The 25,767-nt window shown below is 41.2% G+C and overlaps 1 protein-coding gene across 3 annotated transcripts in view; it reads right to left on the reverse strand.

Moving 5' to 3' along the window:
• The window catches only part of Nsd3 (nuclear receptor binding SET domain protein 3), a 144,131-nt gene that overhangs the window by 5,940 nt on the left and 112,424 nt on the right, over positions 1-25,767 (reverse strand). For 2 of the 3 annotated variants that reach the window (XM_004671513.2, XM_045131502.1), the window contains 8 exons: positions 22,236-22,392; positions 14,135-14,337; positions 13,030-13,142; positions 11,249-11,518; positions 5,428-5,544; positions 3,298-3,439; positions 1,997-2,103; positions 606-810 (listed from right to left, as the gene is read on the reverse strand). In XM_004671513.2, the coding sequence (XP_004671570.2) occupies positions 606-810; positions 1,997-2,103; positions 3,298-3,439; positions 5,428-5,544; positions 11,249-11,518; positions 13,030-13,142; positions 14,135-14,337; positions 22,236-22,392 (1,314 nt within the window). The remainder of the gene's footprint in view (positions 1-605; positions 811-1,996; positions 2,104-3,297; positions 3,440-5,427; positions 5,545-11,248; positions 11,519-13,029; positions 13,143-14,134; positions 14,338-22,235; positions 22,393-25,767) is intronic. The other variant, XM_045131500.1, reaches the window with a different exon arrangement.

Genomic DNA, 25,767 nt, shown 5'->3' on the forward strand with positions numbered 1-25,767 from the left:
TGCACATGATTTGTAGACCCCAAACCAAAGCCACAGCTACTAATCACCTGTGGTAATCGTACATATACTCATCCTTGCTCCCACAAAGGACACCCCAAATTTATAAGGAAACAGATTTCTCAGTAGCACAATTTTGTTTGTTACCATCTGTTCTATCTAATTCTTCCAGGGGTTGGAAAGATGGCTCAGTATTTAAAGGCAGTGGCTTGCAAAGCCTGCTGGTCCAAGTTTGATTTTCCAGCACCCATGTAAAGCCAGATCATAAAGTGGCATATGTGTCTGGAATTTGTCTGCAGTAGTAGGAGGCCCTGGTGTACACATACACCTTCTGTCTGCCTCTTTCTCCCTGACTCTCTCAAATAAATAAAAATACTGCCAGGAGTGGTAGTGCACGCCTTTAACCCCAGCACTCAGCAGGCATGTGAGTTCAAAGCCACCCTGAGATTACATACTGAATTTCAGGCCACCCTGGAGTCGAGTGAGACCCTACCTTGAAAAACCAAAACCAACAAACAAAAAAATGTATTTATGTTTCTTACTTCATGGCTTCACTAAGGAGAGTAGACTATATTCTTAGTTACAAAGAAGTTGAAGGTCTAATTTACCATATGGTGGCTCAGTCAAGTTAAGGCAAAGGAGGTGGTATGCTTTGGGACAGTCTTTTTTGTCACACATGACCAGCTCTCCACCATCTCCGCATTGAAAACAGTAATCTTCATGTATCTGCTTTGGTTCTGTTTTGATTTTTCGTCTTTTCTGCTTTAACTTAGCATTTTTTGCCTTCTCTTCAACTGATGATGCACATGCCGACTGATGGAAAAGAAGGACAGGTCAGTGTTAGGTCGTGTGTGAAATTTTGAGCAGAAAGGAGAACCATTTACACAAGTTCAAACTTATTTGCTGTGTAATCCCTAAAACACAGGAAGGCATGTCCTGTAACAATGCTATAATAAAAGTAAGGCTTGGTTTCCTGAGTACGCTGCAGTGAGGCCACGGCCTGGCCAGGGTGGTCCCTGTGCTGAGTGCTGCCGAGGCTGCTGCTTTTCTTTGGTTTTAATCTTGAGGTCAGTGCTAAATACAAGCAACTTTAATTCACTAATGCTTAGACAATATGTGCATTTTTTCCAATTCATACAGTACAACATATACCTTTTAACTTTTTTCCCCCTTGGTTTTGTTACAGTTTGATTTTTTGTTGTTTTTTTTTTTTTTTTTTTTTTTGGTTTTTGAGAGGGTCTCACTCTGGAACCCAGGCAGGCCCAGAACTCATAGGAATCCTCCTGCCTCTGCCTTCAAAGTGTTGAGATTACAGGTGTGTGTCATCACACCCAGATAACGTTCCCCATTTTAAAAGTGTGTATAGTGTATAGACTTCAGGGCCGGGAGATGCCGCAGCAGGTAACATGCTTGCTGGGCAGCATGAGGACCTGACTTCAGATCCTGGCACCCACAGAAAATGCCAAGTGTGGAGATGTGCACCTGTAATCCCTGCCCTCAGGATCTGGTGACAGGAGGATTCCTGAGGCTTGTTTAGCTGAATAGACAAACTCTAGTAGAGTGAGAGATTCTGTCTCTCTCACCAAAAAAGTGGAGAGTGGTAAGAGTTAGACACCTGATGCAGACTTCTGGCTTCCACATGCACATGTACACATTATGGGCATACACATACATACATAAACCCAGCACGCACACACACAAAGATCAAATAAACAGCACATTTCAGAACCTACCAGACCTTTCTAAATATAACAGGCTTCAATTTGGGGCAAGCTGGCCAGTTGGTATATGCCTATAATCCCAGCATTTGGGAGCTTAGGCAGGACAAGCAGGAATTCAAGGTCATCCTCAGCTACACAGAAGCCAGCCTAGGCTATATGAACTCTACTGATGACCTGCAAACCAAAGCAGGTGCTACTTGACAGCCTCTGAGAAGAAACCTCTTCAGTACTCCATTCTTTCTCACCTCTTGGCTCAAGGAACCCCCTGCACAACTGACCTTTGGCCGAACTCCTAGAAAACCACTGCAGTTATCTGCTCCACAGTGGCATTCCGTCCTGCCATTGCCCAGACAATCCAAGTTGTAGTTAAATGTTAATTCCATCCCTAAAACAAAAGAGAAACACTTAATATAGGCTCAAGTCATAAGAAAGTGGCACTACCAGATACTTTCACACTTAAGTAGAAATACAATTCTCACATGACCCTTTCCCTTCCCCGTGCTCTTCATCTCACATTAGTCAGGGGACAAGGGAAGGGAAGTATCCCCAACTGCCAATAGGCACAGCCCTACTAAATATCCTAAAAAGAATTCACTCCCCTTTAACCAAAGCAGTTGGAAACAACGTAGTGAAGACTAAGAACCTATGATCTATGATCATGAAAACAGCTTCTAGCTTACCATCTTTTCTAAAGCTAATTGGTTCCTGTGGTTTCCAAATGGACAGTATGACCCTGGTGTACTGACAGAGTGATTAATACCTTAATTATGAACCAATGCACATTTAAAATGGAGATTTACTACAGATGAAAGACCCAGAGATCCAAAGGAGAGTCTCTGGAGTGTCCTTGCAGCCGAACATGGCTGACCCACAGAGCTCTAGATCATTATTCTGTCATAGCTACAGAATTTATCTTCTCACCCATTTTTCTAAACTTAACAAAGGAAATGTTAAATGTTGTTAAGCTGCTGAGTGGGGAAGGAAAAATGAAAGCAATACCTGCCACCTGAGGCTTTCTGTGACTAATCTGAAACAGAATGATGATCTTTCAGAGTTTAAAATAAAAAACAACAACAACAACAAAAACCAAGCAAACCAATAGATTTTAACACAAGTTAATTACTTCTAACATGTTACAAAAAAAAAAAAAAAAAAAAAAAACAGAAAAAACAAAAACAAAACAAAAAACCCATAAGAGCTAGGACATCTGGATGCATTATACAGACTGCAGCAATTTGGAAAATACATCTTGTTGTATTTAAACACAGAGTCTTGCTGAGCCCTCTCTTGCATAACACCTGATCCCAAATATAGCAAACAATCTCTCTCTCTCTTTTTTTTTTGTTTTTAGTTTTTCGAGGTAGGGTCTCACTCTAGCTCAGGATGACCTGGAATTCACTATGGAGTCTGAGGGTGGCCTCACAGCGATCCTCCAACCTCTGCCTCCCGAGTGCTGGGATTAAAGGTGTGTGCCACCACACCTGGTTGCAAACAATCTTCTTAAAAAATAATGACCTTTCCTCAAAGGTTGGAGACTTTCCTCCTAGGAAGGGGCCCAGGAAAGCAAGTTCCATTTTACCTGCAGGAATATCACAAAGAGCAAAGAGTCCAACTCGGACATCCCCGTTCACTGTCCACTTTTGTGTCTCACAGTTTGGGTTGCAACTGTGGTTCATAAACCGAGAATAATTTCCTTTTGGGCCAGCATCAATTATACGGTCCTTCAGGAAAGAGGAAAAAGATAATTTTGACATAAACACAAGGTCATTTTGAAACATTCAACAAGATAAAGGGCCACAAGGCAGTATTTGCTATCTGCTAGTATCTATGATAACTGGCACCTCTAAAAACGTGACAGTTTCCCAATATCTGTATTTGATGACCCTTAAGTCAAAGTGGTTAAGTAGAACTTGGACTTAAAGTTTGCTTCTAGAAACAGGCCACAGAATAATGCAATTTAGTGGACTCATGGGTCATAAGTTTAGGTATTTCATGACTAGAGAGCTTTGAGGTTGAGGTAGTTACTCTGGTGTTTGGCCATCAGCCATTCTTTCCTGCTCTAAGCAGGAAACCACACTGGGGTGGGCCTAGACAAGCTTCAGCCATGAAGATGAGAACATGGAGTGAGAACAGAGATGGATCTACTATGCTCTTATATGAGATATACTTTTCCAGTAGCTACCTATTCTGTTTCCTATTATACTACAGTTCTATAAACAGTAAAAAGCTGATATTCAGGCCCCAGACTTTGATACTGTGGGACACCCTGAGGGCTGGCCCTGGAGTCTAGGTCACTGTCAAGCTGCTCGAGGGGCCACTTGCAGTAAGGGCAGAATTCATGGAGTCAGATAATAGTATCATAAAAAATGATAGTTTAACTCATGCTCATTCATGAAAGCTGTAAAACTTTCAATGACATGAACAACTTACTGTTAAAATACTTTTTAAGGGACTGAGAAGATGGCTCAGTGAGAAAAAGAGCTTGCTTGCAAAACCTGCCAGCCTGGTTTCAGTTCCCAAGCTGCCTATGTAAGTAAAAGGTAGCACAGGTGTCTGGTGGTCATTTGCAACAGCAACATGCTTTGGTGTTCCTACATACATACACACTCATGCACACAAACATACACCCATACACACACACACCTATATGCATACTCACACACACATATACTCATACACACTCATACAAACATACACACCCATACACATAAACACAAGCACATATACATAAACACATATACACACACATACAACACATGCATAAATGCACAAGCTGTTACATACATGAACATGTGCACACACACATAAACACATGTGCAAATAGGAATATTTAACAATCTTTTGTGATCTTTTTTGGTTGTGCTAAGGATCAAACCCATGCCCTCACACATGTACAGCACCTTGACTCCCTGCCTCTGAGCTATGACCTTGGCCCTACTGATATTCTGACTCTTAGAGATAGCCCGGAACACAAGGAACATGGGTACTAGGCTTGCTCTTGAAAGTACAACAACATGTTTAACAAATTACTTAATCATGTGTAGACTTCAATTTCTTGTCCTCTATAAGGACTACTGCAAAAAATTAAATTGTATCATACATGTAATGTGCAAATACATGTAAGTTTTACTAATGCTTATGCTTTTTTGTTGTTTGTTTTTGAGACAGGGTCTCATGTAGCCCAGGTTGGCCTTGAACTCCTGATCTCCTACTTAGATCCAGTGCTGGGATCCCAGGTATATAATCATACCTGATTACATATGTTATAAAACTAGTAGCTTTACCACTGTTTTTTCTTGTAACAACACTCATTAGTTTCCCAAGTCATTAAAAAAGTTTAAATACCCAGAATAATTTGGAGTTTTTGCTCTTATCAGAAATGTTGGAGTTTTATCAGAATCCCAGAGCTTATTCACTAACCCAATGGCAGAAGCCAAGGTCTAGGTCTTTAGTGACAAGGAACTTGACAATAATGGGGGGCGAAAGTCAATGAGCTCATTCACCTTGTTTCCGGTGAGCACTCCCCTCCTGGTGCTGCTCACAAGACACACACATAAAGAGCTCAATAATAGTTCATTGCATTCTGGGAGAATTACAGCAGGCAGTGTACTGGCTACTGCAAATCATTATAATTTACTTTGAGAAAATCAAATTAATAGAGACTGAGTTCAACCTAAACCCATGAACTAAGCATGAAAAGCACTTTTACCTTGGTAACAGTTAACATATAAAAATTAGTTACACTGTTCTCGTGGGCTCGCCTGATTCGAAGTCTGCACTCTTCTTCATCAATCAATTCACCAACATATTCATTTACAAATTCACCCTGCAGAGAAGCATGTCATATGTAACTGTAAAATCAAACTGTGGAAAGGCATTCCTTAACAACACATGTGTAATTCAGGAAAATTAAAGAGATGCCTGAAGATTTAGCTTCAACCTCCTTAAAAATGAATGGTTATTTATTCATGGGCATTCAGGTGGCACTAGTTTTCTTATAAAAATGCTTCAAGGGCTGGAGAGATGGCTTAGCAGTTAAGGCGCTTCACTGCAAAGCCAAAGGACCCAGGTTTGATTCCCCAGTGCCCATACAAGGCCAGATGCACAAGGTGGCACATGCATGCATCTGGAGTTTGTTTGCAGTGGCTGGAGGTCCTGGTGTGCCCATTCTCTCTCCCTCTTTCTCTCAAATAAATAAAAATTTTTAAAAATGCTTCAAGAGGTATTGATCTAGTTGCCTTACTTGTTGAGAATACTATTTCCCTTTTTTTTTTTTTTTTTCGAAGTAGGGTCTCGCTGTAGCCCAGGCTGACCTGGAATTCACTATGTAGTCTCAGGGTGGCCTCAAACTCATGACGATCCTCCTACCTCTGCCTCCCGAGTGCTGGGATTAAAGGCGTGCACCACCACGCCTGGTGAGTATACTATTTCTGTAGTCCAAGTGACACTGCACAGCATGTCACTGGAATCTTGGGAAAGCTAACCCCAACCTTTAAAGTTATTATCATCATCATTATTACAGGTTTTGAAATTTTATTTTCTTTTTTTCCCCCCCCACCCCCGAGATAGGGTCTTACTCTAGCCCAAGGCTGACCTGAACTCACAGTGCTCCTGCTTCCCAAGTGCTGGGACTAAAGGCATGTACCACCACATCCAGGCCTTGTTACAGGATTTAAGTAAGGCCCTGGAGCATATAAACACATAGGCATGCAAATAAATAAAAATATTTTTAGAATAATCTTTTTTTTTGGTCATGCTAAGGACCAGACCCAAGTGCTCACACAAGTTGACCACATGTCCTGCATACCTCTAAGCTAGAACCTTGGCCTTACTGATACTCTAACTTAGAGAGCCTGGATCACAAGGAACATGGGTACTCAACTTGGGGTGGGATGGCAAGGAACAGATTTGAATCTGAAACAAATGAGCTCTGCTTTCTTACAATGTTTTTTGTTTTGAATTAATTATAGATATTCACAGGACATAAGAAATGCCTCACAGATATATATATATATATTTTTTTTTTCAAGGTAGGGTCTCACTCTAGCTCAGGCTGACCTGGAATTCAGTATGGAGTCTCAGGGTGGCCTCGAACTCATGGTGATCCTCCTACCTCTGCGTCTCGAGTGCTGGGATTAAAGGTGTGCTCCACCACACCCGGCTTACATCACAGATCTTTGTACTTGTTCTGCCTCCTCCAGTGGTTAATGACTTACAGAACCGTAATATAGTATTCAAAGCCATGAACCTAACACTGGGGCACAGACCTTGTCCATAGCTCACCAAGTTCTACTTATGTGCGCTAGGTTTTGTTGTTGGCTGTTTATCTGAGACAGGAGCTCATGTAGCCCAGGCTGCCTCCAACTTGCTATGCAGCCTCCACCTACTGAGTGCTGGGATTACAGGCACGAGCCATCATGCCCAGTTTTATGAGGTGCTAGGGACTAAACCCAGAGCTTCATGCATGTTGGGCAAGCATGCAACCAAATGAACTACATCCCCAGTATATATGCGTAGTTTAGCAATTTTTTGGAAAGTGCTTTGATATTTTTGATATATTTTTTTTTTGTTTAGCGTGTATGTGGTACAGTATGTGTGGGGTGTGTGGTACATGCATGTGTGTGTGTAGATGTGTGTGCACAGAGGCCAGAGGAGGATGTTAGGTGTTCTTCTGTATTGCTTTTCTTCTGCAATTCCTTCAGTCTCTCTCACTGAACCTGGAGCTGGCATTTTTATTTTAATTTATTTTATTTTATTTTATTTTATTTTATTTTATTTTATTTTATTTTATTTTATTTTATTTTTTTTGTTAGAGAGGCTGACCAGTAAGCCCCAGTGATCCTCCAGTATCTGCCCCGCTAAGGACTGTGGTTACAGACATGTGCAGTTATACCAAATTAAATTTTTTAAAATTTATTTGCACCTGTGTGTGGGGCAGGGAGGTCTTGCCACTGCAAATGAACACCAAACACTTGGACTACTTTTTATGTCTGGCTCATATGGGTAGTTCAGGAATTGAACCCAAGCCTTCTGGCTTTGCAAGCAAGTACCTTTAACCACTGAGCCATCTCCCCAGCCTCCATGCCCAGATTTTCATGTGAGTGCTGGGGATTGGACCGAGGTGCTCATGCTTGTGCGGCAATTCCTTCAGACAGTCTCTCTCACTGAACCTGGAGCTGGCTTTTTTTTGTTGTTGTTGTTAGAGAGGCTGACCAGTAAGCCCCAGTTTTGTGCAGTTTTTATCCAGTACTGAATCCTATAAGCACCGCCACAATGAAGACACTGTTCTTCTACAAAGTCACACCCATCCTCCACACCTTTTACACCATGCCTTCCTAACTCCTAGCAAACAGTAATTTGACTCCATCATTATAATTTTGTTATTTCTAGAAAGTTCTATAAGTGGGATATACAGTAGGTAACCTTTTGAGACTGACTTTAAGCAAGAAGCTCTCAGGCCAACCCGTTGGGTCACGTAAGTTGTTGAGTGCATCTCTAGCTAGATGTCAAATCACAGGTCAACTGACCCTTTACACACTGAAGAACATCTGCAGTTTCCAGACCACTGCTATGACCATTCTGGAAAAGTTTTCATGTGGTTATAGGTTTTAATTTTTCTCGTTTAAATAACTGGGAAAGTGTTTTGTTGCACTATATGGTGAGTGTATGTTTATTTTTAGAGAAACAGCCAAACTGTTGTCCAGACTTGCTGTTTTATTTCACATCCCTACTGTCAATGCAGGAGACACAATTCCTCCACACCCTTGCCAGGATGTGGTACAGTCTACCTGTCACTTCGGCAGGTGTACAGCGATAGCTCACTCAAGAGAGAGCACACGTAAGACACTCAACACCTTGCGCTGCCTCATCGCTCATCTTTCCGTCTCGGCAGCAGTGCTGACTCAGGCTGGGACAACATTTACAGTTCCAGTACTGCTAATACGCTTCACAGGAAAATAAACATCTTCAGAAACAAATATGTAAATGTAACTGCTTTAATTTACCAGATGTTTTTACCCTGCTTGTTTTTCTCCCACATACAAATTCCCATTAGCTTTTCTCACAGCTTTGAACTGCTGATGACAGTAATGCAGCCACAGTGCTACGCTACATTGCCCCTGCCCTGGGCTGCGTAAATGGTCCTTATTTACTCTTTACCCTTCTCACTCTTGATCCCTAAATGTGGCATACTCTCAAGGTAGTCCCCAGATTACCCACTTGGTGCTCATGCCATTGTGCAATCTCTTCCACAAGAGTGAGCAGTACCTGTGATATGCTTCTAACTACCCTGACATAGCCACAGGGCCGGCATGCATGTGCTGGAGAGGCTTTGTAATGTAGACATCAGTATCTGTCTTGCTAAGTCCACTCACTCATGCATGTGCTGAAGAGACTCTGTTACATAAAATATCAGGGTCTTGTTTTGTTGAATGGAGTCTCACTCATGCCTACACTGAGAACCACAGGTGGCAAGAAACAATGAGAGCCCCTAGAAGCTGAGAGCCTTTGTGGCAAAGAAAAGAAAAAAAATCTAAAACCAAAGCATGCAGCTCTCAAACCACAGCTATAAAGAAAAGAGTTCTGGACTGGAGAGATGGCTTAGCGGTTAAGGCACTTGCCTGAAAAGCTGAAGGACCCAGGTACAAGTACCCAGGACTCACATAAGCCAGATGCACAAGGGGGCACATGTGTCTGGAGTTTGCAATGGCTGGAGGCCCTGGCATGCCCATTCTCTCCCTCCCTCTCTTTTTCTGTCTCTCCCTCTTTCTCTGTCAATTAAATAAATAAAAATATTTTTAAAAAACTATGAGATAATAAAACAAGCACTGTGCTTAAGTTACTAACTTTTGTTTGTTTGTTTGTTTGTTTTTGAGGTAGTCTCACTCTAGCCCAGGCTGACCTGGCATTCACTATGCATGTCTCAGAGTAGCCTCAAACTCATGGTGATCCTCCTACCTCTGCCTCCTGAGCTGGGATTAAAGGCGTATGCCACAATACCTGGCATTTTTTTTCCTTTTTTTGGTTTTCTAAGGTAGGGTCTCACTCTAGCTCAGGCTGACCTGGAATTCACTATGTATTCTCAGGGTGGTCTCGAACTCTCGGCGATCCTCCTACCTCTGCCTCCCGAATGCTGGGATTAAAGGAGTGCGCCACACTTTTTTTTCTTTTTTGAGACAGGGTCTCTCAGTTCTGGCTGGGCTGATATTGACTATCTAATTCAGGTTGATCTCAACATTTCAGTGATTCTCTTGCCTCAGCCTTCTAAGTGCTGAGATTATAGGCATGAAACACTATGCCGGGTTTTAAATTGGTAACTTTGAGGCAATGCCATTACACCACACTTGAGCTGAGAAGATCGCTTAATGGGTAAGAGCACTTGAGGACCTGAGTTCGAGCCTCAGCCCTCACATAAAAATCTGGGTGTGGCTGCACATTCCTCTAACCCCAGCTCTTAGCTGGGTACAGGCAAGAGGATCACTGATGCTTGCTGGTCAGTTGTCCTAACCAAAAATCAGTAGGCTTCAGGTTCGGTGAGAGACACTATCTCAAGGAAATAAGGCAGAAAAGCGACAGGGGACATCTTCCTCTAAACTCTGCACATGAGCATGGCACATATACATCTGCACAGTGCATGCCTGCACCACACACACAAGACAATACTACACATATCTAACGAATGAAAGAAAGAAAACTAATACACCAAGTCACTCAAGGTACCCTACTAAAATTCTCCAGAAGTATCTCATATTTAAGAACTAGCCCTGGCTACCGTCTCACCTCATTTCCTACCTACTGCTCCATTCTAAGTTCAATAGTTACTTCTGTCCCTGGAGCTGTTGGATTCCTGTTGGTCTGAAATGCATGTCTCATTCATACACACACACACACACACACACACACACACACACACACACACACACACACATCTCATATGTCTGTCTCACTCTAGCCCAAGCTGACTTAGAACTCATTCTGTATCAATAATTATATTATCTTGAACTCCTACCTCAGCCTCCCAAGTGCAAAGATTAAAAGCATAAGCCATCGTGCCCAGCTTCCTTATATATCTGCATGACTTTTTACTTCATACATTCAAATCAAATGTCACCTTCTCAGGCTATTCTTAACCAATTAAACTAAAAAAGAGTAATCTTGTCACCTGCAATTCCTTTTATAGCCTGACTTCTCTACACAGCATTTACTGACACTCAGCATTATGTGTGTATAGGTATTGATAATCTACCCTTCTAGCAATACCCAAAGGTAAAGGCTTTGTGTATCTTGTTCTCTGTCATTTTTCTAAGTGTTTATAATTATACCTGGTACATAGAAGCTTAAAAAATATGTACTGAGTGAGTGGATTTTACTTTAAGCAATCTAACCTATAGAAATCAATGCATAATGTTCATTATAGAATTTGCAAATTCACTGGCGGCTCAGGAATGGTGGCGCACACGTAACCCCAGCACTCAGGAGGCAGAGAAAGGAGGTGCTAAATTCAAGGTTGTTCTGCCTCCATTCCATGCTACCTTCTTAATGCTCCTTTTGGTCCTGAGGCCCCAACCTCTCCGCTCTGTTTTGATGATCTCTGCGTCAGGGTAGAGCCTCTTTGTAAAGCACTGGTTCTGACAGCGATCTCCAGCAGGGCACACTTGTGGGTGACACTCGTACTGCAGCATTCTGTTCAGACACTCTGATTCCAAGCCACAAGGGTTCTCATCCACAGGCTTGCAGTTACAGCGGGGAATTTCTGACAAGTCAGCCACCTGGATCTGTACCTTTCCTATTACCTTGTTAGCCTGGAAAATAAATCACAAAGAAGGGAACACAGAGTGAGTAATCTGCAGAGGAATATCAAAAGCATCTGTGCTAGTCTGGCCTCTGCTGGTTGTGACATGGCTCTGAGAAAAGCCTTTTACCTCAACTTTCACACAAATAAGCTATGAATAACAGCTTGTTTCCTTACTTGACAAAGATATTGAAATTTGACAGTTTTCACTTAATGGCAGTTCTCCTTCCACTGGTTGCAAAGTCAGCTATCTGTGAGCTGTCTGGAACAGAGGAGCTCAAGACTTACCTTCTTGTCTGTTAAAGGACAATGACTATTTGGTAGCAAAAGAACACATATGTGGTATATGTACATTATAGAACGATTTCATTGGTAAAATGAGAATCCAGATTTTTTTTTTTTTTTTGAGACAGCAAGAGAAGAGAGACAGAGAGGAAAGATAGAGAACTGCCATGCCAGGGCCTCAGCCACTGCAATCGAACTCCAGATGCTTGTACTACAACCTTGCATTTGCCTCATCTTTGTGCATCTGGCTAATGTGGGATCTGGGGAGTAGAACATGGGTCCTTGGGCTTTGCAGGCAAGTGCCTTAACTGCTAAGACATCTCTCCAGCCCCAGATTTTTTTTTTTTTTTTGATTTTTTGAGATAGGGTCTCTAGCCCAGATTGACCTGGAATTCACTATGTAGTCTCAGGGTGGCCTTGAACTCACAGCAATTCTCCTTACCTCTACCTCCCAAGTGCTGGGAGTAAAGGCATGTGCCACCATGTCCAGACAGAATTTTTTTTGGGGGGGGGGTTTCAAGGTAGTGTCTCATTAACTCAGGCTCTCCTGGAATTCATTATGTAGTCTCAGGGTGGCCTTGAACTCATGGTGATCCTCCTACCTCTGTCTCCTGAGTGCTGGGATTAAAGGCATGCGCCACCATGCCCAGCAGAAAAAAATATTTGATGTAGACTTCCTGTTGAAGTTTTGATGTTGGAAATTAGATGATAAAGGAATAACTCACAGAAGATAATCATAAATCTTATCGAGATAAAAATCATAGGGAAAAATCTAATGAAATAATAAAAAAATAAAGAAAGCAATTACATAATTAAAACATGAAACAGGATTTCATCAAGTCATGGTGCTCCTAGGCAAGAGACAGCTTGTTAAGACTCATTTCTCACAGCACCACAGCTAGGGTATTCACTTAAGCTTCCAACAAAAACATTCTACTAAGCTGGGCTTGCTGACTAACACTTACAATGCCAGCACTTGGGAAGCTTTGGTAAGAGAATTCTGGTGAGTTGGAGGTTAGCCTAGGCTACAGAATGAGTTCCAAATCAGCCTAGGCTAGAGTGAGACCCTGTCTCAAAACAGAACAACGATAACAGGACTCCCCCCCCCCCAAACTACAATGGTTTTATAGAAAAGTGGCTGATGATGAGAAAACATTTCTGCAAGCCACACAAGACGTCCAGCTACTAAAGAAGGGTATTCTTGTGTATCAGATGTCTTCACGGGTACAGACTCACTTTGATGTGTTTATAAGGAGGTGGTTTTCTTGAGCTTTTTTCAGTCTCCAATGCTTCTTTACTTTCTCTCTGTGCTTTCAATTCCTGGAAACGCTTTGCAGCTTCTTCTAGTGCTGAAAAAAGAGCAAGGTATAAAATTATCAAACAAACATATACTGCTAGGATAGTAGTTTCATACCACATTCTAAATGCCCTGCACATGGCTTGAAATTTGCTTTTTAAAATTATTCTAGCCAGGCGTGGTGGTGCATACCTTTAATCACAGCACTCTGGAGGCAGAGGTAGGAGGATCACCATGAGTTCAAGGCTACCCTGAGACTACATAGAGAATTCCAGGTCAGCCTGAGCTAAAGTGAGACCCTACCTTGAAAAACCAATATATAAATATATATGTATTCTGTAAATGCCATTCACCACCAGCATAGAGTTAGTAACGAACAAGGATATAGCTCACCAATACTATCCTCGATGCAATGCTGCTACCTCCGAGAAAAGGCCCTACTTCAATGACACAGACCTCCAGGGACTCTAATAAGAGCAGCTGTTTATCTTGCCCTAGATTTCAATTTATTTACCCTTACTCAGAGAGCCAAACTTCTGACAACTTGTTGCCATGGTAGCACTAGTTCCTGGAAAGCCTTTGTACGTTTCTGTGGCATGGGAGCTGAGGTAGGAGGATGGCTGAGAGATGCGGGCCAGTCTAAGCCAGGCTAGAGTAAGACCCTACCTGGGCAGGGGGGTCCGCATAAGACCCTTCCAGCAAACAACTCATTTATATCCATGTGAACCTCAAACCTGGTCCTGACATGATAGGAAGACAAAGCATGTTTGCTGAACATGCTCTAGTAGCAGCTGAAATGTCATGTGCAAATAGGACGCTGGAGAATTAAAATCTTAGCTAGACGTGGTGGTGCATGCCTTTAATCTCAGCATTTGGGAGGCAGAGGTAGGAGGATCTTATTTCTTAAAGATTGAGTTTAAGGCCTCTCTGAGAATACATAGTGAATTCCAGTTCAGCCTGGGCTAGAGTGAGACCCTACCTCAACACAAAACAAAACAACCTGAAGTCTTAATTCTGAGCTATTGTAAACATGGCCCACCTTACCTTTTTTGAAGGTCTTGTTAATACTAGTTTGTCCCTCAGCAAAGCTCTTGTCTCCTTCAACATAAGGGAACACTCTGCCCTGGTGCACCCAATAGTAGTCATGAGAACCAAAGAAGAACACAGGGAAGTCCCCCAAATCATGTTTCAGGCCCTGAATATTCAGAGGCACAGACCTAGGATTGCAGATCTCTGCTGGCCACCATCTGAAAACAAAAGCAATTTTAGAGTAAAAAACTGAAAAGCCATCTTTTTGTTTTTACAGGCTAGCAGAAGAAGAGTTTCATATTTTGCAGTTTTTATTCAGATTCTAACAGCACACAATACTTATTTTTATTTATTAGAAAACACGGGCTGGGGAGATGGTTCAGTGCTTAAAGGCACTTGCTTGCAATGCCTGCTGGGCCAGATTCAGCTCCCTAGCACCTAGCTAAAGTCAGATGCAAAAAGTGACACATATGCCTGGCATTTGTTTGCAGGAAAGAGACTCTGGCATGTGTGTGTGCATGTGCATGTGCACACACACACGAAAATAAATTAATGAATTAACGAAATAGTGAGCACAGGCTAAATAAAGTAGGCCCAAATACATGATCTAGCTTATTTCTTAAAGACTGACATTTAAAAATTTAAAACAAGCTGGGCATGGTGGCGCACACCTTTAATCCCAGCACTTGGGAGGCAGAGGTAGGAGGATCGCCGTGCGTTCGAAGCCACCCTGAGACCACATAGTGAATGCCAGGTCAGCCTGGGCTAGAGTGAGACCCTACCTCAAAAAACCAAAAAATAAATAAATAAATAAAAATTTAAAGCACTTATCATGAAGATACAACTTATAAAGCTTAGTAATAAAATGATGCTGCACCTACTACCAGTTGACTCCAGGACTGGGATGTTACTAACACTATCCCAAAGCCAGTTTGAACTTGTGACATACTTAATGCCTTTTCAGAAAAAGATGATATCTTTCAAAGGATGAAAAATTTCTAGTTGACAAGGGAATTATTTTGATATTGAATTATTGCCATAGGAAAGGACAAGTACTCTTAGCACGCAAATCAGCCTTTTCTGAGTTGACTCAGCCATGGCAAACATGTCTTGGTAAGATATACAGGTTTTACGTCAGTTGGCAATTCAGATGCTAGTCATCCTAGTCAACATGGAATAGGGGAGAGCAAAAACATGTTTCATCAGTCATCAAATGACACCTCTCAAGAACAACTGATGCTGCAAAAACTAGACTGGGAGCCAGGCGTGGTGGTGCACGCCTTTAATCCCAGTACTCTGCAGGCAGAGGTGGGAGTATCGCCATCAGTTCGAGGCCACCCTAAGACTACATAGAGAATTCCAGGTCAGCCTGGGCTAGAGTGAGACCCTACCTCGGAAAACAACAACACTAGACTGGAGGGGAAATAAAAGGCTGTGAAGCTGTGAGGCTACGGTCCTCCACAAACGAGGCTGCCCACCCTGCAGACCTCACTCTGTCTACCCCATGATGGTCTTGAACTCACAGTGATCCACCTCTGCCTCCCATGTGCCAGCGTACCCCTACCCTTTTTAATATGAGAGATAAAAACAGAGAGAGGGAGAGGAGAAGGGAGAGAATGGGCACACCAGGGCCTCCTGCCACAGCAGACTCCAGACACATATGTTACTTTGTGCATCTGGTTTTATGCGGGTACTAGGGAATTCAGTCTGGACCATAAGGCTTTGCAAGCAAGTGCCTTTCACTGCTGAGTCATCTCTCCAGCCCTGTCACATAGGCTTAAAAAATTGTCTGGTAGTTTTAAAATTTAATTTTATGTATAACATGTTATACACTACTATCCCCTCACTCCAACTCCCATTACCCTGGGGCCCTCCTCAGTGGGATTATGGTAGTCACCATAGGGTCATGAAGCTCCCAGTCAGTCACTGGGGAGTAGCGGGGAACAGTGCCTCAGGGGATTCCTATACATTCTGTGGCTCTCAGTCTTTCCACCCCTTCTTCCACAAAGTTTCTTGAGCCTCACATAAGGCTTTTGTAGTTTATGTCAATCCTGTGGTGGTCACAAAAGCTCCTACAGCTTAGAAAAATATCAATATTAAGAGTAAACATTCATAAAATTAAAAACTTCAGTCTCTGTTTTACATATGCCTAATAAAACCATTAAGAAGTTATAATTTAGAAGAAAAAAATGACATGGCTGCATTCCCAGATTTATGTTGTAGAACCTGAATAGATGTCAAATGAAAGGTGTCCTGCTGTCCACTTAAGGATTTTAAAATATGAGGGCTGGAGAAATAGTTCAACAGTGAAAGGTGCCTGCTTGCAAAGCCCACTGGCCTAGGTTCAATTCCTCACTGCCCACATAAAGCCAGATGCACAAAGTGGTGCATGCATCTGGAGTTCACCTGCAGAGGCAGGAGGCCCTGCCATACCCATACTTACACACTCTATCTTGCAAATAAAAAGTTATTTAAAAAGAATTTTAAACATAATTAAGTAACATTATGAAAGGAGCACATACTTCTTTTATAAAGTAAAGCCAAAAAAACCTCAAATTACCTGTCCCAGAAATTCATACAGTATGTACATTAAAATACTTCAAAAAATTAAAAGATGCAGAAATGCTTAATAGCAAAGTAATATCTGCCTTTATCATCTCATTGCTAAGACTATTAACAATTTATGTATATATTTTTAAATATTTTTGTTCATTTTTATTTATAAGAGAGCGACAGAGAGAGAAAAGAGGCAGATTGAGAGAGAGAATGGATGCACCAGGGCCTCCAGCCACTGCAAATGAACTCCAGATGCGTGCACCCTTTGTGCATCTGGCTAATGTTGGTCCTGGGGAATTGAACCTCAAATCAGGGTCCTTAGGCTACACAGGCAAGCGCTCAACTGCTAAGCTATCTCTCCAGCCCAATTTATGCATATTTTAAGATATCATGAACACACTATGGGGCCAAGTATGGTGGTCCGCACCTGAAATCCCAACACCTGGGAAGGTAAGGTACAAACATCATGATACTAGGTCAATCTGGGTTAAACAGTAAGGCCCTGTCTCCACAAAAAATAAAAGTCAAAAACCATGGAAAGTAAAAACACATGCTGTACCCAGATCTATTTACACTATAAAATTGTATAAACAGGAGCTGGAGAGATGATTTAGTGGGTAAAGGCACTTGTTTGCAAAGTGTGCAATTGCCAGGTTCAACCCTCCAGCACTCACGTAAAGCCAGACCCAAAGTGACACATGCATCTGGCATTAACTTGCAGCAGCAGGAGATCCTGGTACACACACCCCCACACACATATATACAGGTACATTGTATAGACACATTTCTTTTTTTGAGGTAGGGTCTCACTGTAGCTCAGGCTGACCTGGAATTCACTATGGAGTCTCAGGATGGCCTCGAACTCCCGGCGATCCTCCTACCTCTGTCTCCAGAGTGCTGGAATTACAGGTGTGCGCCACCATGCCCAGCTACAGGTAAATTTTAATAAGTTGTATAAACAAATCCAGGCACACTGGCTTGTACCTGTAGTCCTAGCTTTCCGAGAAGCTCAAATAGGAGGATCCCTTGGGCCCAGAGAGTTCAAGATTAACCCAGGCAACACACAAGGAGACCCTATATCAAAAAAAAATTTTTTTTTTTTTTGGAATAAAAATGTGAATGTGGAAGTGGAGAGATGGCTTAGCAGTTAAGGCGCTTGCCTGCAATGCCTACAGTCTCATGTTCAACTCTCCAGGTCCCACATAAGCCGGACACACAGTGACACACACACGCATAAGGTCGCACATGCACACAAGGGGGCACACACATCCTGAGCTCAGTTCAGTGGCTGGAGGCCCTGGCATGCCAATTCTCTCTCTCACTCACAGTCTCACTCACTCATGCATAAAAAAATGTGAATGTGGAAGCATACTGTTTATTATGTTTTTAAACTCAAGTGTACATCACAAACAGACCCATGTTATTATACAGCTCTGTATTCTCTTCATGCTATCCCACAATACAAGAACTCTGTAACTCATTTCACCAATTCCTACTAATTGAGAATTTAGGTTATTTCAAATCTTTTAAATGTTTTAATTAGAAGTAATACTGCAAGGAACTTACCAAAAAGTACATTTTTGCCTGATTTTCTTTACTTTGGCTTGTTTAAAAAATATTTTTATTATTTGTAAGGAGAGAGGGAGAATGAGAATGAATGAATATGGGTATGCCAGGGCCTTCACCCACTGCAAACAAACTACAGATGCATGCACTACCTTGTGCATCTGGCTTACATGGGTCCTGGGGAATCAAATCTGGGTCCTTTGGCTTTGCATGCAAGTGCCTTAACTGCTAAGCCATCCCTCCAGCCTTGGCTTTAAATTTTTTTTTTCTTTTTTCTTTTTCTTTTCCTTTCCTTTCCTTTCCTTTTTCCTTTGCTTTGCTTTCCTTTTTCCTTTGCTTTGCTTTCCTTCTGTCTTTCCTTTCCTTTCCTCCTTTCCTCCCCCCTTCCTTCCATTTCCCTTTCTTTCTTTCTCTCCCTTTCTTTCTTTCTTGAGCAAGAGAGAATGAGAGAATTGGCATGTCAGGGTCTCTAACTACTGCAATCGAACTCCAGGGATGTGCATCATCTTGTGTGCATGACCTTGTGTGTCTGGCTTACGTGGGTTCTTCAGAGTCAAACCTGGGTCCTTAGGCTTTGCAGGCAAGTACCTTAATCACTAAGACATTTTTCTAGCCCTACTTTGGTTTTTTAAAGAAAATATTTTTAGGGCTGGAGACATGGCTTAGCGGTTAAGGCACTTGCTTGTAAAGCCAAAGGACCCCAGTTCAATTCACCAGTGGACCCACGTAAGCCAGATGCACAAGGTGGTGCGTATGTCTGGAGTTTGTTTGTAGCGGCTACAGGCCCTGTTGCACTCATTCTCCCTCTGTGCCTCTTTCTTTCTCAAATAATTATTTGTAAGCAGAGAGAGATAGAGATAGAGAGGAGAGACAGGTAGACAGAATGGGCACATCAGGGCCTCCAGCCACTGCAAATGAACTCCAGATACATGCACCACTTTGCATCTGGCTTTATGTGGGTGCTGGGGAATCAAACTCGGGTCATTAGGCTTTGGAGGCAAGTGCCTTAAAAACCGAGCCATTTTCCAGCCCTGCTTTGTGTGTGTTAGTGACATATGGTGTACTGGGTACAATGTGTATGGTAAACATGAGTGGAGAATACTTGGTATTCTCCTCTATCACTCTTCCAAGTACTTTCATTGAGATGAGGTTTCTCACTGATCCTATAGAACTTGGCCTTTTCAGTCACACTGGCTGACCAGAAAACCCCAGTAATTCTTCTATCTCTGCCCCTGACAGGACTGGAGTTACAGGCATGCATGACCATGGCCAGCTGATTATATAGGTGCTGGGGAATTGAACTTGATGAATCAGGTCATACTGAACCCTCATGCTTGTGGGACAAATGCTCTTACACACTGAGCCATCTCCCCTGTCCATTTTTGGCTTTTTACTTTTTGAATCAGGATCTCACTCTAGCCCAGGATGAGCTGAAAGTCATGGCAATTCTCACCTCAGCCTCCGAAGAGCCAGGATTCAAGGCACATGCCAGCAAGTCCAGCTCCTTTTGGCTGTTTGAGATAGTCGTGCTATGTAGCCCAGGCTGCTCTCAAACTTTAGATGCCCTTACTTCCGATTACAGCACGTGCCACCACTATGCCCAGCTTATTCGGTATTGTGTAGATCAAGTCCCCTTAGGAGTGCTACAGCTGCAAGAGATGCACAGCCAGGCGGCCTTCCATGAGGCAATCCTTCCCCATGCTCTCATGGTCACATTATTGTTCCTTCAAATCTTTGCCAGGCTGTTAAGTAGATAAAGTCCATTTTATAATACACCTACTTTTAGTGATGTTGAGCACTTGTCTATGATTGTTTACTATTTGTTGTTCTGCAAACTGACTTTTCCTCTTCTCTGTCTTTTTTTATAAAGTGTTTTTTAAATATATACAATATATATTTAATATATTATTATTATTATTGGTTTTTTGAGGTAAGGTCTTGCTCTCTAGCCCAGGTTGACCTGGAATTCACTATGAAGTCTCAGAGTGGCCTCAAATTCACACCAATCCACCTACCTCTGCCTCCCAAGTGCTAGGATTAAAGGTGTACACCACCATACCTGCCTTAAAATGTTTATTTATTTTATGAGAGCGTGCATGCGAGAGAGAGAAGGGAGGGAGGGAAGGAGAGAGATAGAATGGACACTCCAGGGCATCTAGCCACTGCAAACAAACTCCAGACATGTGCATCTGGCTTACATGGGTTCTGGGGAATTGAACCTGGGTCCTTAGGCTTTGCAGGCAAGCACCTTAACCACTACGCTGTCTTTCCAGCACCTCCCCCCGCCTTTTTAAAATAAGTTATTTGTCTTCTGCTAAGAAATACAGAAGAACAAATACTTTCCCTCAGTTTGAGTTTTGCCTTTTAAAACTTTATGGTATCAGAAAGCCTACTCTTCCATAGGGTAATTCTGTTGAAAAGGTTGTCTAAAAATTCGTTTTTTTTTTTAAAGTTATTTATTTATTTATTTGCAAGGAGATAGAGACACTGAGATTAGATGTGCCAATGTCTCTTGCCATTGCAAACGAACTCCACACACATGCACCACTTAGTGCATCTGTTTTCACATAGGCACTAAGGAAGTGAACCTGGGCCAGTAGGCATTGCAAGCAAGTGCCTTTAACCACTGCGCCATCTCCCCAGCCCAAAAAGTTAGTTTTTAATCCCTAGGAAGATTTTTTTTTTTTTTTGGTACCTGGCTTATATTTTTAATGTATCTACCTCATTGTAAATATTTTTGAGAGCACCCTATTAATTTGCTTTTTATTTCCCTATAATACCAGTATGATAAGTATGGCTCAAAATGTGGAGTTTGAGGTTTTTATGCATACGTGTGTGTGGTGTATGAAATTGTGTAAGCAGATGCACACGCCCTATGGGCACAGGTGCAAAAGCCAGAGGATGGCAGCTGTCCTTTTCTTACAGCTCATCTCATCATTTCCCGAGACGAGGTGTCTCCTTCAACGTGGAGCTGTGCTGTCAAGAGAAATGCATACCTACTCTCAGATTTCTGTTTGTTTGTTTTTGCTTTTTGAGGTAGGGTCTCACTCTAGCCCAGGCTGACCTGAAATTCACTATATAGCCTCAGGCTAGCCTCAAACTCACAGTGATCCTTCTATCTCTGCCTCCCTAGTGCTGGGATTATAGGTTTGCTCCAACACACCCAGCCTGTTCTCTCAGATTTTTATGTGGGTTCTGAGGAGTTGAACTTGATGGTCTCCTGCAGAGAACCTCTCCTACTTAAGAGTACTCAAGTGGCAAGTGCTCTTAATCACTGAGCCATCTTCCTAGCCCAAAATGTAGTTTTAAAATATATTGCTATACTTGTTAAGCCTCACAGAAAAATGTCTTATTAAGATAATGTAAATCACACCTATATTTCTTATTTCATTCCTTTAAGAACTAATGATCTTATTGGAATAATCTCTTTACATTACACAAGGGCCTGATTTAGAGCCAAAAGGATATTTTGATCAAGTTATAAAGTTATAAATGCCTCATCTTATTAAAAATCAGAAATCAATATAAAACTAACTAAGACCCCAATGGGCATCCTGGTTCATGCCTTTAATCCCAGGCAAGAAGTAGGACTGCCATGAGTTTGAGGTTCCCCTGAGACTACATAGACTACATAGTAGTCTCAGGGTGGCCTCAGTATGGGCTAGAGCAAGACCCTACCTCAAAAAACAAAAACAACAAAAAAGTCACCTCCACTGTCCACATAAGACCTTTCATTACAAAATCTAAGAGTATGTAAAGCATCCGAATGAAATAATTTTCAGAACTTAAAAACCAAAGACAAAGCCCAATCCCAAAGGAAAAAACAAAAACAAAAAAACCTCACAGTCTTTTCAGTCCCCTAAATCCTTGGGTTGACACCTCTTTCTTTCTTTCTCTTTCTCCAGGGAGGCAGCCGGTGCCACTTGTCTTCACCTAGACTGAGCCTGCTCTCAGCAGTGACTGAGCCCCTCCTCTCTGTCCTTGGAAAACTTGCCTGTAATTTCCCAACTTCACCCACACAATCTGCTTGTAATGCAGTTTCTTGCCAGCTTTGCAGTCATTGCAATTCCAGCCGCCTTCGGGCATGTCTATGCTGAGGCACTCTGGGTGGAAGGAGGCAGGGCAGGACTCACAGCAGAGCAGTCTTCCACCTTGAAACAAACAGACAGTCTTAATAACTGAGAAAAAGAGAAAAAGAAAAGAAAGTTAATCTTAGGTATATGAGATTTGATTCAAAAGGAAAATAAAGGGACTGAGTCATATCTATAGTGATGGATTAAGCAGGAAACAAATGAAAAATGTCTAGCTTATATTATGTTATATATTGGGGTTAGAAACATAAGAGTCTTGAGTACTACCAAAAGCATTACTACACTCCTTAAAAACATGAGCCACTGAGGGGAGCAGTAGCTCAAATCTTAAACTATCACAAAACAGATGCATGAAATCTAGACCAAGTAGATTTAAAAGCAAGTTTTCAAAGAAATAAGTAGGTTTCTTTTGTTCTTCAGAACTAAGAAAGCAAGCAGTAGTCATCTTTTAATCAATTGTCACAATTAACTAAATTCCTTTAGAATAAAATTATTAGTAATTAAAACAAGTACTAAATTGAGCTGTGCTTTTTCCTTGTAAGTGAACACAAAAGTGGACCCTTGATTCTCAAAACTTTTCAGTGGCCAGCATCTACTGCAGTGGTTTACAATGTTTTCATCACCAGACATCCCCTTTGTCTTCCTCATGCACCCCATGTTTTTCAATAAATCAACCACAAAGTAATCTACATTTCCACAACAACAATCTTCATTCCTCTTTTGTGGAGACTCGTTATGTAGGTAGGCTGGCCATCAATGACTTCCCTGCCATACCCTCTCAACTGCTGGGATTTTAGGCATGTGTGATCAAGGCCAGATTTCCTTTTCTTCGAGGTAGGGTCTTGCTCTAGTCCAGGCAGACTTGGAATTCACTGTGTCATCTCAGGGTGGCCTCGAACTCACAGCAATTCTACCTCTGCCTCCCGAGTGCTGGGATTAAAGGCGTGCACTACCATACTTGGCCCAGCAGCTTTCCTATTTTTATTAACCAAAGAAATATAATTTCCAGGGCTGGAGAGATGGCTTAACAGTTAAGGCTCTTGCCTACAACACCTAAGAATTCCTGTTCGAATCTCCAGGTCTCACGTAAGCCAGACACACAGTGATACAAGCTCAATGTTGCACATGTGCACAAGGGTGCGCATGTGTCTGGAGTTTGCTCATGGCTGAAGGCCCTGGCATTCTTTCTCTTTCTCTCTCTCTCTCTGCCTCTTTCTCTCTCAAAATAAATAAAGAAAAAGACAAAAAAGAAAGAGAAAAAAGAAATATAACTGCCAGACTTTAATCTAAAAGCAAAGCAAGTATTATCAAATTAAATTGTTAAAATCATAGCCAAATATAAGGAAACTCATGTAGCCTTATTTTATATAAAAGTGTCCTTCTGTTAGATTTTCTAAACTACATCAAGAATTTCTTTAGCACTGAGCCCTTTTGACAAGATTGAGAACTGCTACTTTATAGCACAAAATCAAGTAATTATCAGTATAGAATGAAGTACTATGTGCAAGGACATCCAAGTTCACTATCAAAATGCCTCCTTTTAAATACATAAAATGATCTCTAGTTGACACCAAGACAGTGTGACAAAGTATTTTTAAATGCAACAAAACAAAACAAAACAAAAAAAATGAGATTTTGGTGGTAGATTAGGTATTTCTAATATGTATATCAGTAAGTGCCAGAAAAAGGTTGTTAACTACTTTCAATAAATAAAGACATTTACTGTAGAAAAAAAAAATCTTTCCAATTAGTCCTGTAACCCATGAATATACCAAGATTAAAAGACTCCTAAGCAAATGGCCTTTTACACAACTGACCTAATTATAGACTCCAGCCTTTTGAGGAGCTGCTATAAATTTTCCAGAAATCTTATCTTCCTGTCGATTTTCAAACCTTTCCTGATTAACATGAAAACAAAAGGAAAATCTATATGCAACCAGTGATGAACTGAATGACTACATTTCCTTTGCTTAAAAACTTTTACTTCAATCACCAGGATTTTTTCCTTTGATTGTAGATCTCAACATATATTAATTAGTTCAATTGCCTACAGATTAGCTGCCTAGATAGGGAATTCTTCTGTATGTTAAAGTAAAATGAGATTATTCCTTTTTCCCCCCAGTGGAAAGGAATGACTGAGGGAGAAATATGTCTTTGCAAACAGCTTTAGAAGATAGGTGATTATTAGCATTGATGTGAAAAAAATCAGGCCAGTTAGTCATTTCTAATGTTAGGTTAAATAGTCCTAAATTTTAAGTCTTATTTCATAGGAAACGCAGGGCCAGAATCATCAGTGAAAATCATTACGATGGAGAAAAAAAGTTTAAAATATATATGGAAATACAAAAAATAAATATGAATGATCTACCTTGGTGCCATGGAAGAAATATGCTTTAAGCTAGCTACAGTACAAGCTGAGCAGAGGGCTCAAAATAATTACAAGTCGTGTCAAGATTATTACTGAATGTTAAAATCAAATAACATGACAAAAGAAAAGAAAAAGACAAAGAGCAATTGTTAATGTAATTGTATAAAGATGTCAGCAAGAAAATAAAGTATTTCCTAACATGTTTCTGAAGGTAAACTAATTTTATTGCATTAGGGAATAGTAAAGCTTATGTCCATCATTGTTTTAGAAGCATGTGGTGTCAATAAAAAGATGATATAATCTGACGTCAATGGAAAACATACACACACACACACACACACACACACACACACACACCCCTTTCCAATGCTTCTAATGGGTTCTAATCAACTTGCTTAGTCATACTTTCTTTCAGTCATGAGTTGCCACGGCAGATACGTCACATAGAGCAAAGATACATCAAACAGGAACACAAACAATAATAAATTTAATAATGATCCATTTCAAATATACTTGCTGTACATACATGGTGTATTAGGTATGAATGAATTTGCCTTTATAGATTCTGAACCTGGCCCCTAGATCACAGTGAGAATGTAGACCTTCCAAACTCACTCAAATTTCTGATGGGATGATAATTTCCTAAATAATACATTATTATTAAATTACCTTTCTCCTTTATTATAAGCAGGCTATGAAAAGCAAAATACAGGTAAATTTTTCTTCCATGGACAAAACTGACTGGGAAAATGTAACTATAGATTTAGCTCTTGGTTCTATATGGGTAAGTTATCCATTAGAAATTTGTTTGGGCCACATTACAGCACCCAGTATTTGTAGCACCCCCTCCTCCACAGCTTCTTACCAGTGTCTCCTAAGGCAAGCACTAGTTTTCATAGCCTCTCACATTTAAGAAACAAAATGAATGCTTTTATTCTAAAATCAATCTTTTTTATTATCTGTAGCTAGGTTTCCCTTTCTTCATAGTTCATCTAACTTAGTTGACAGTAACAAATTGTACCATGTCCATTCTAACATAAATGATAGTTCTTTATCAGGCAAATAAG

Source organism: Jaculus jaculus, chromosome 12 (genome assembly GCF_020740685.1).
Source record: "Jaculus jaculus isolate mJacJac1 chromosome 12, mJacJac1.mat.Y.cur, whole genome shotgun sequence".
In the NCBI taxonomy this organism is placed as follows: Eukaryota; Metazoa; Chordata; class Mammalia; order Rodentia; family Dipodidae; genus Jaculus; species Jaculus jaculus.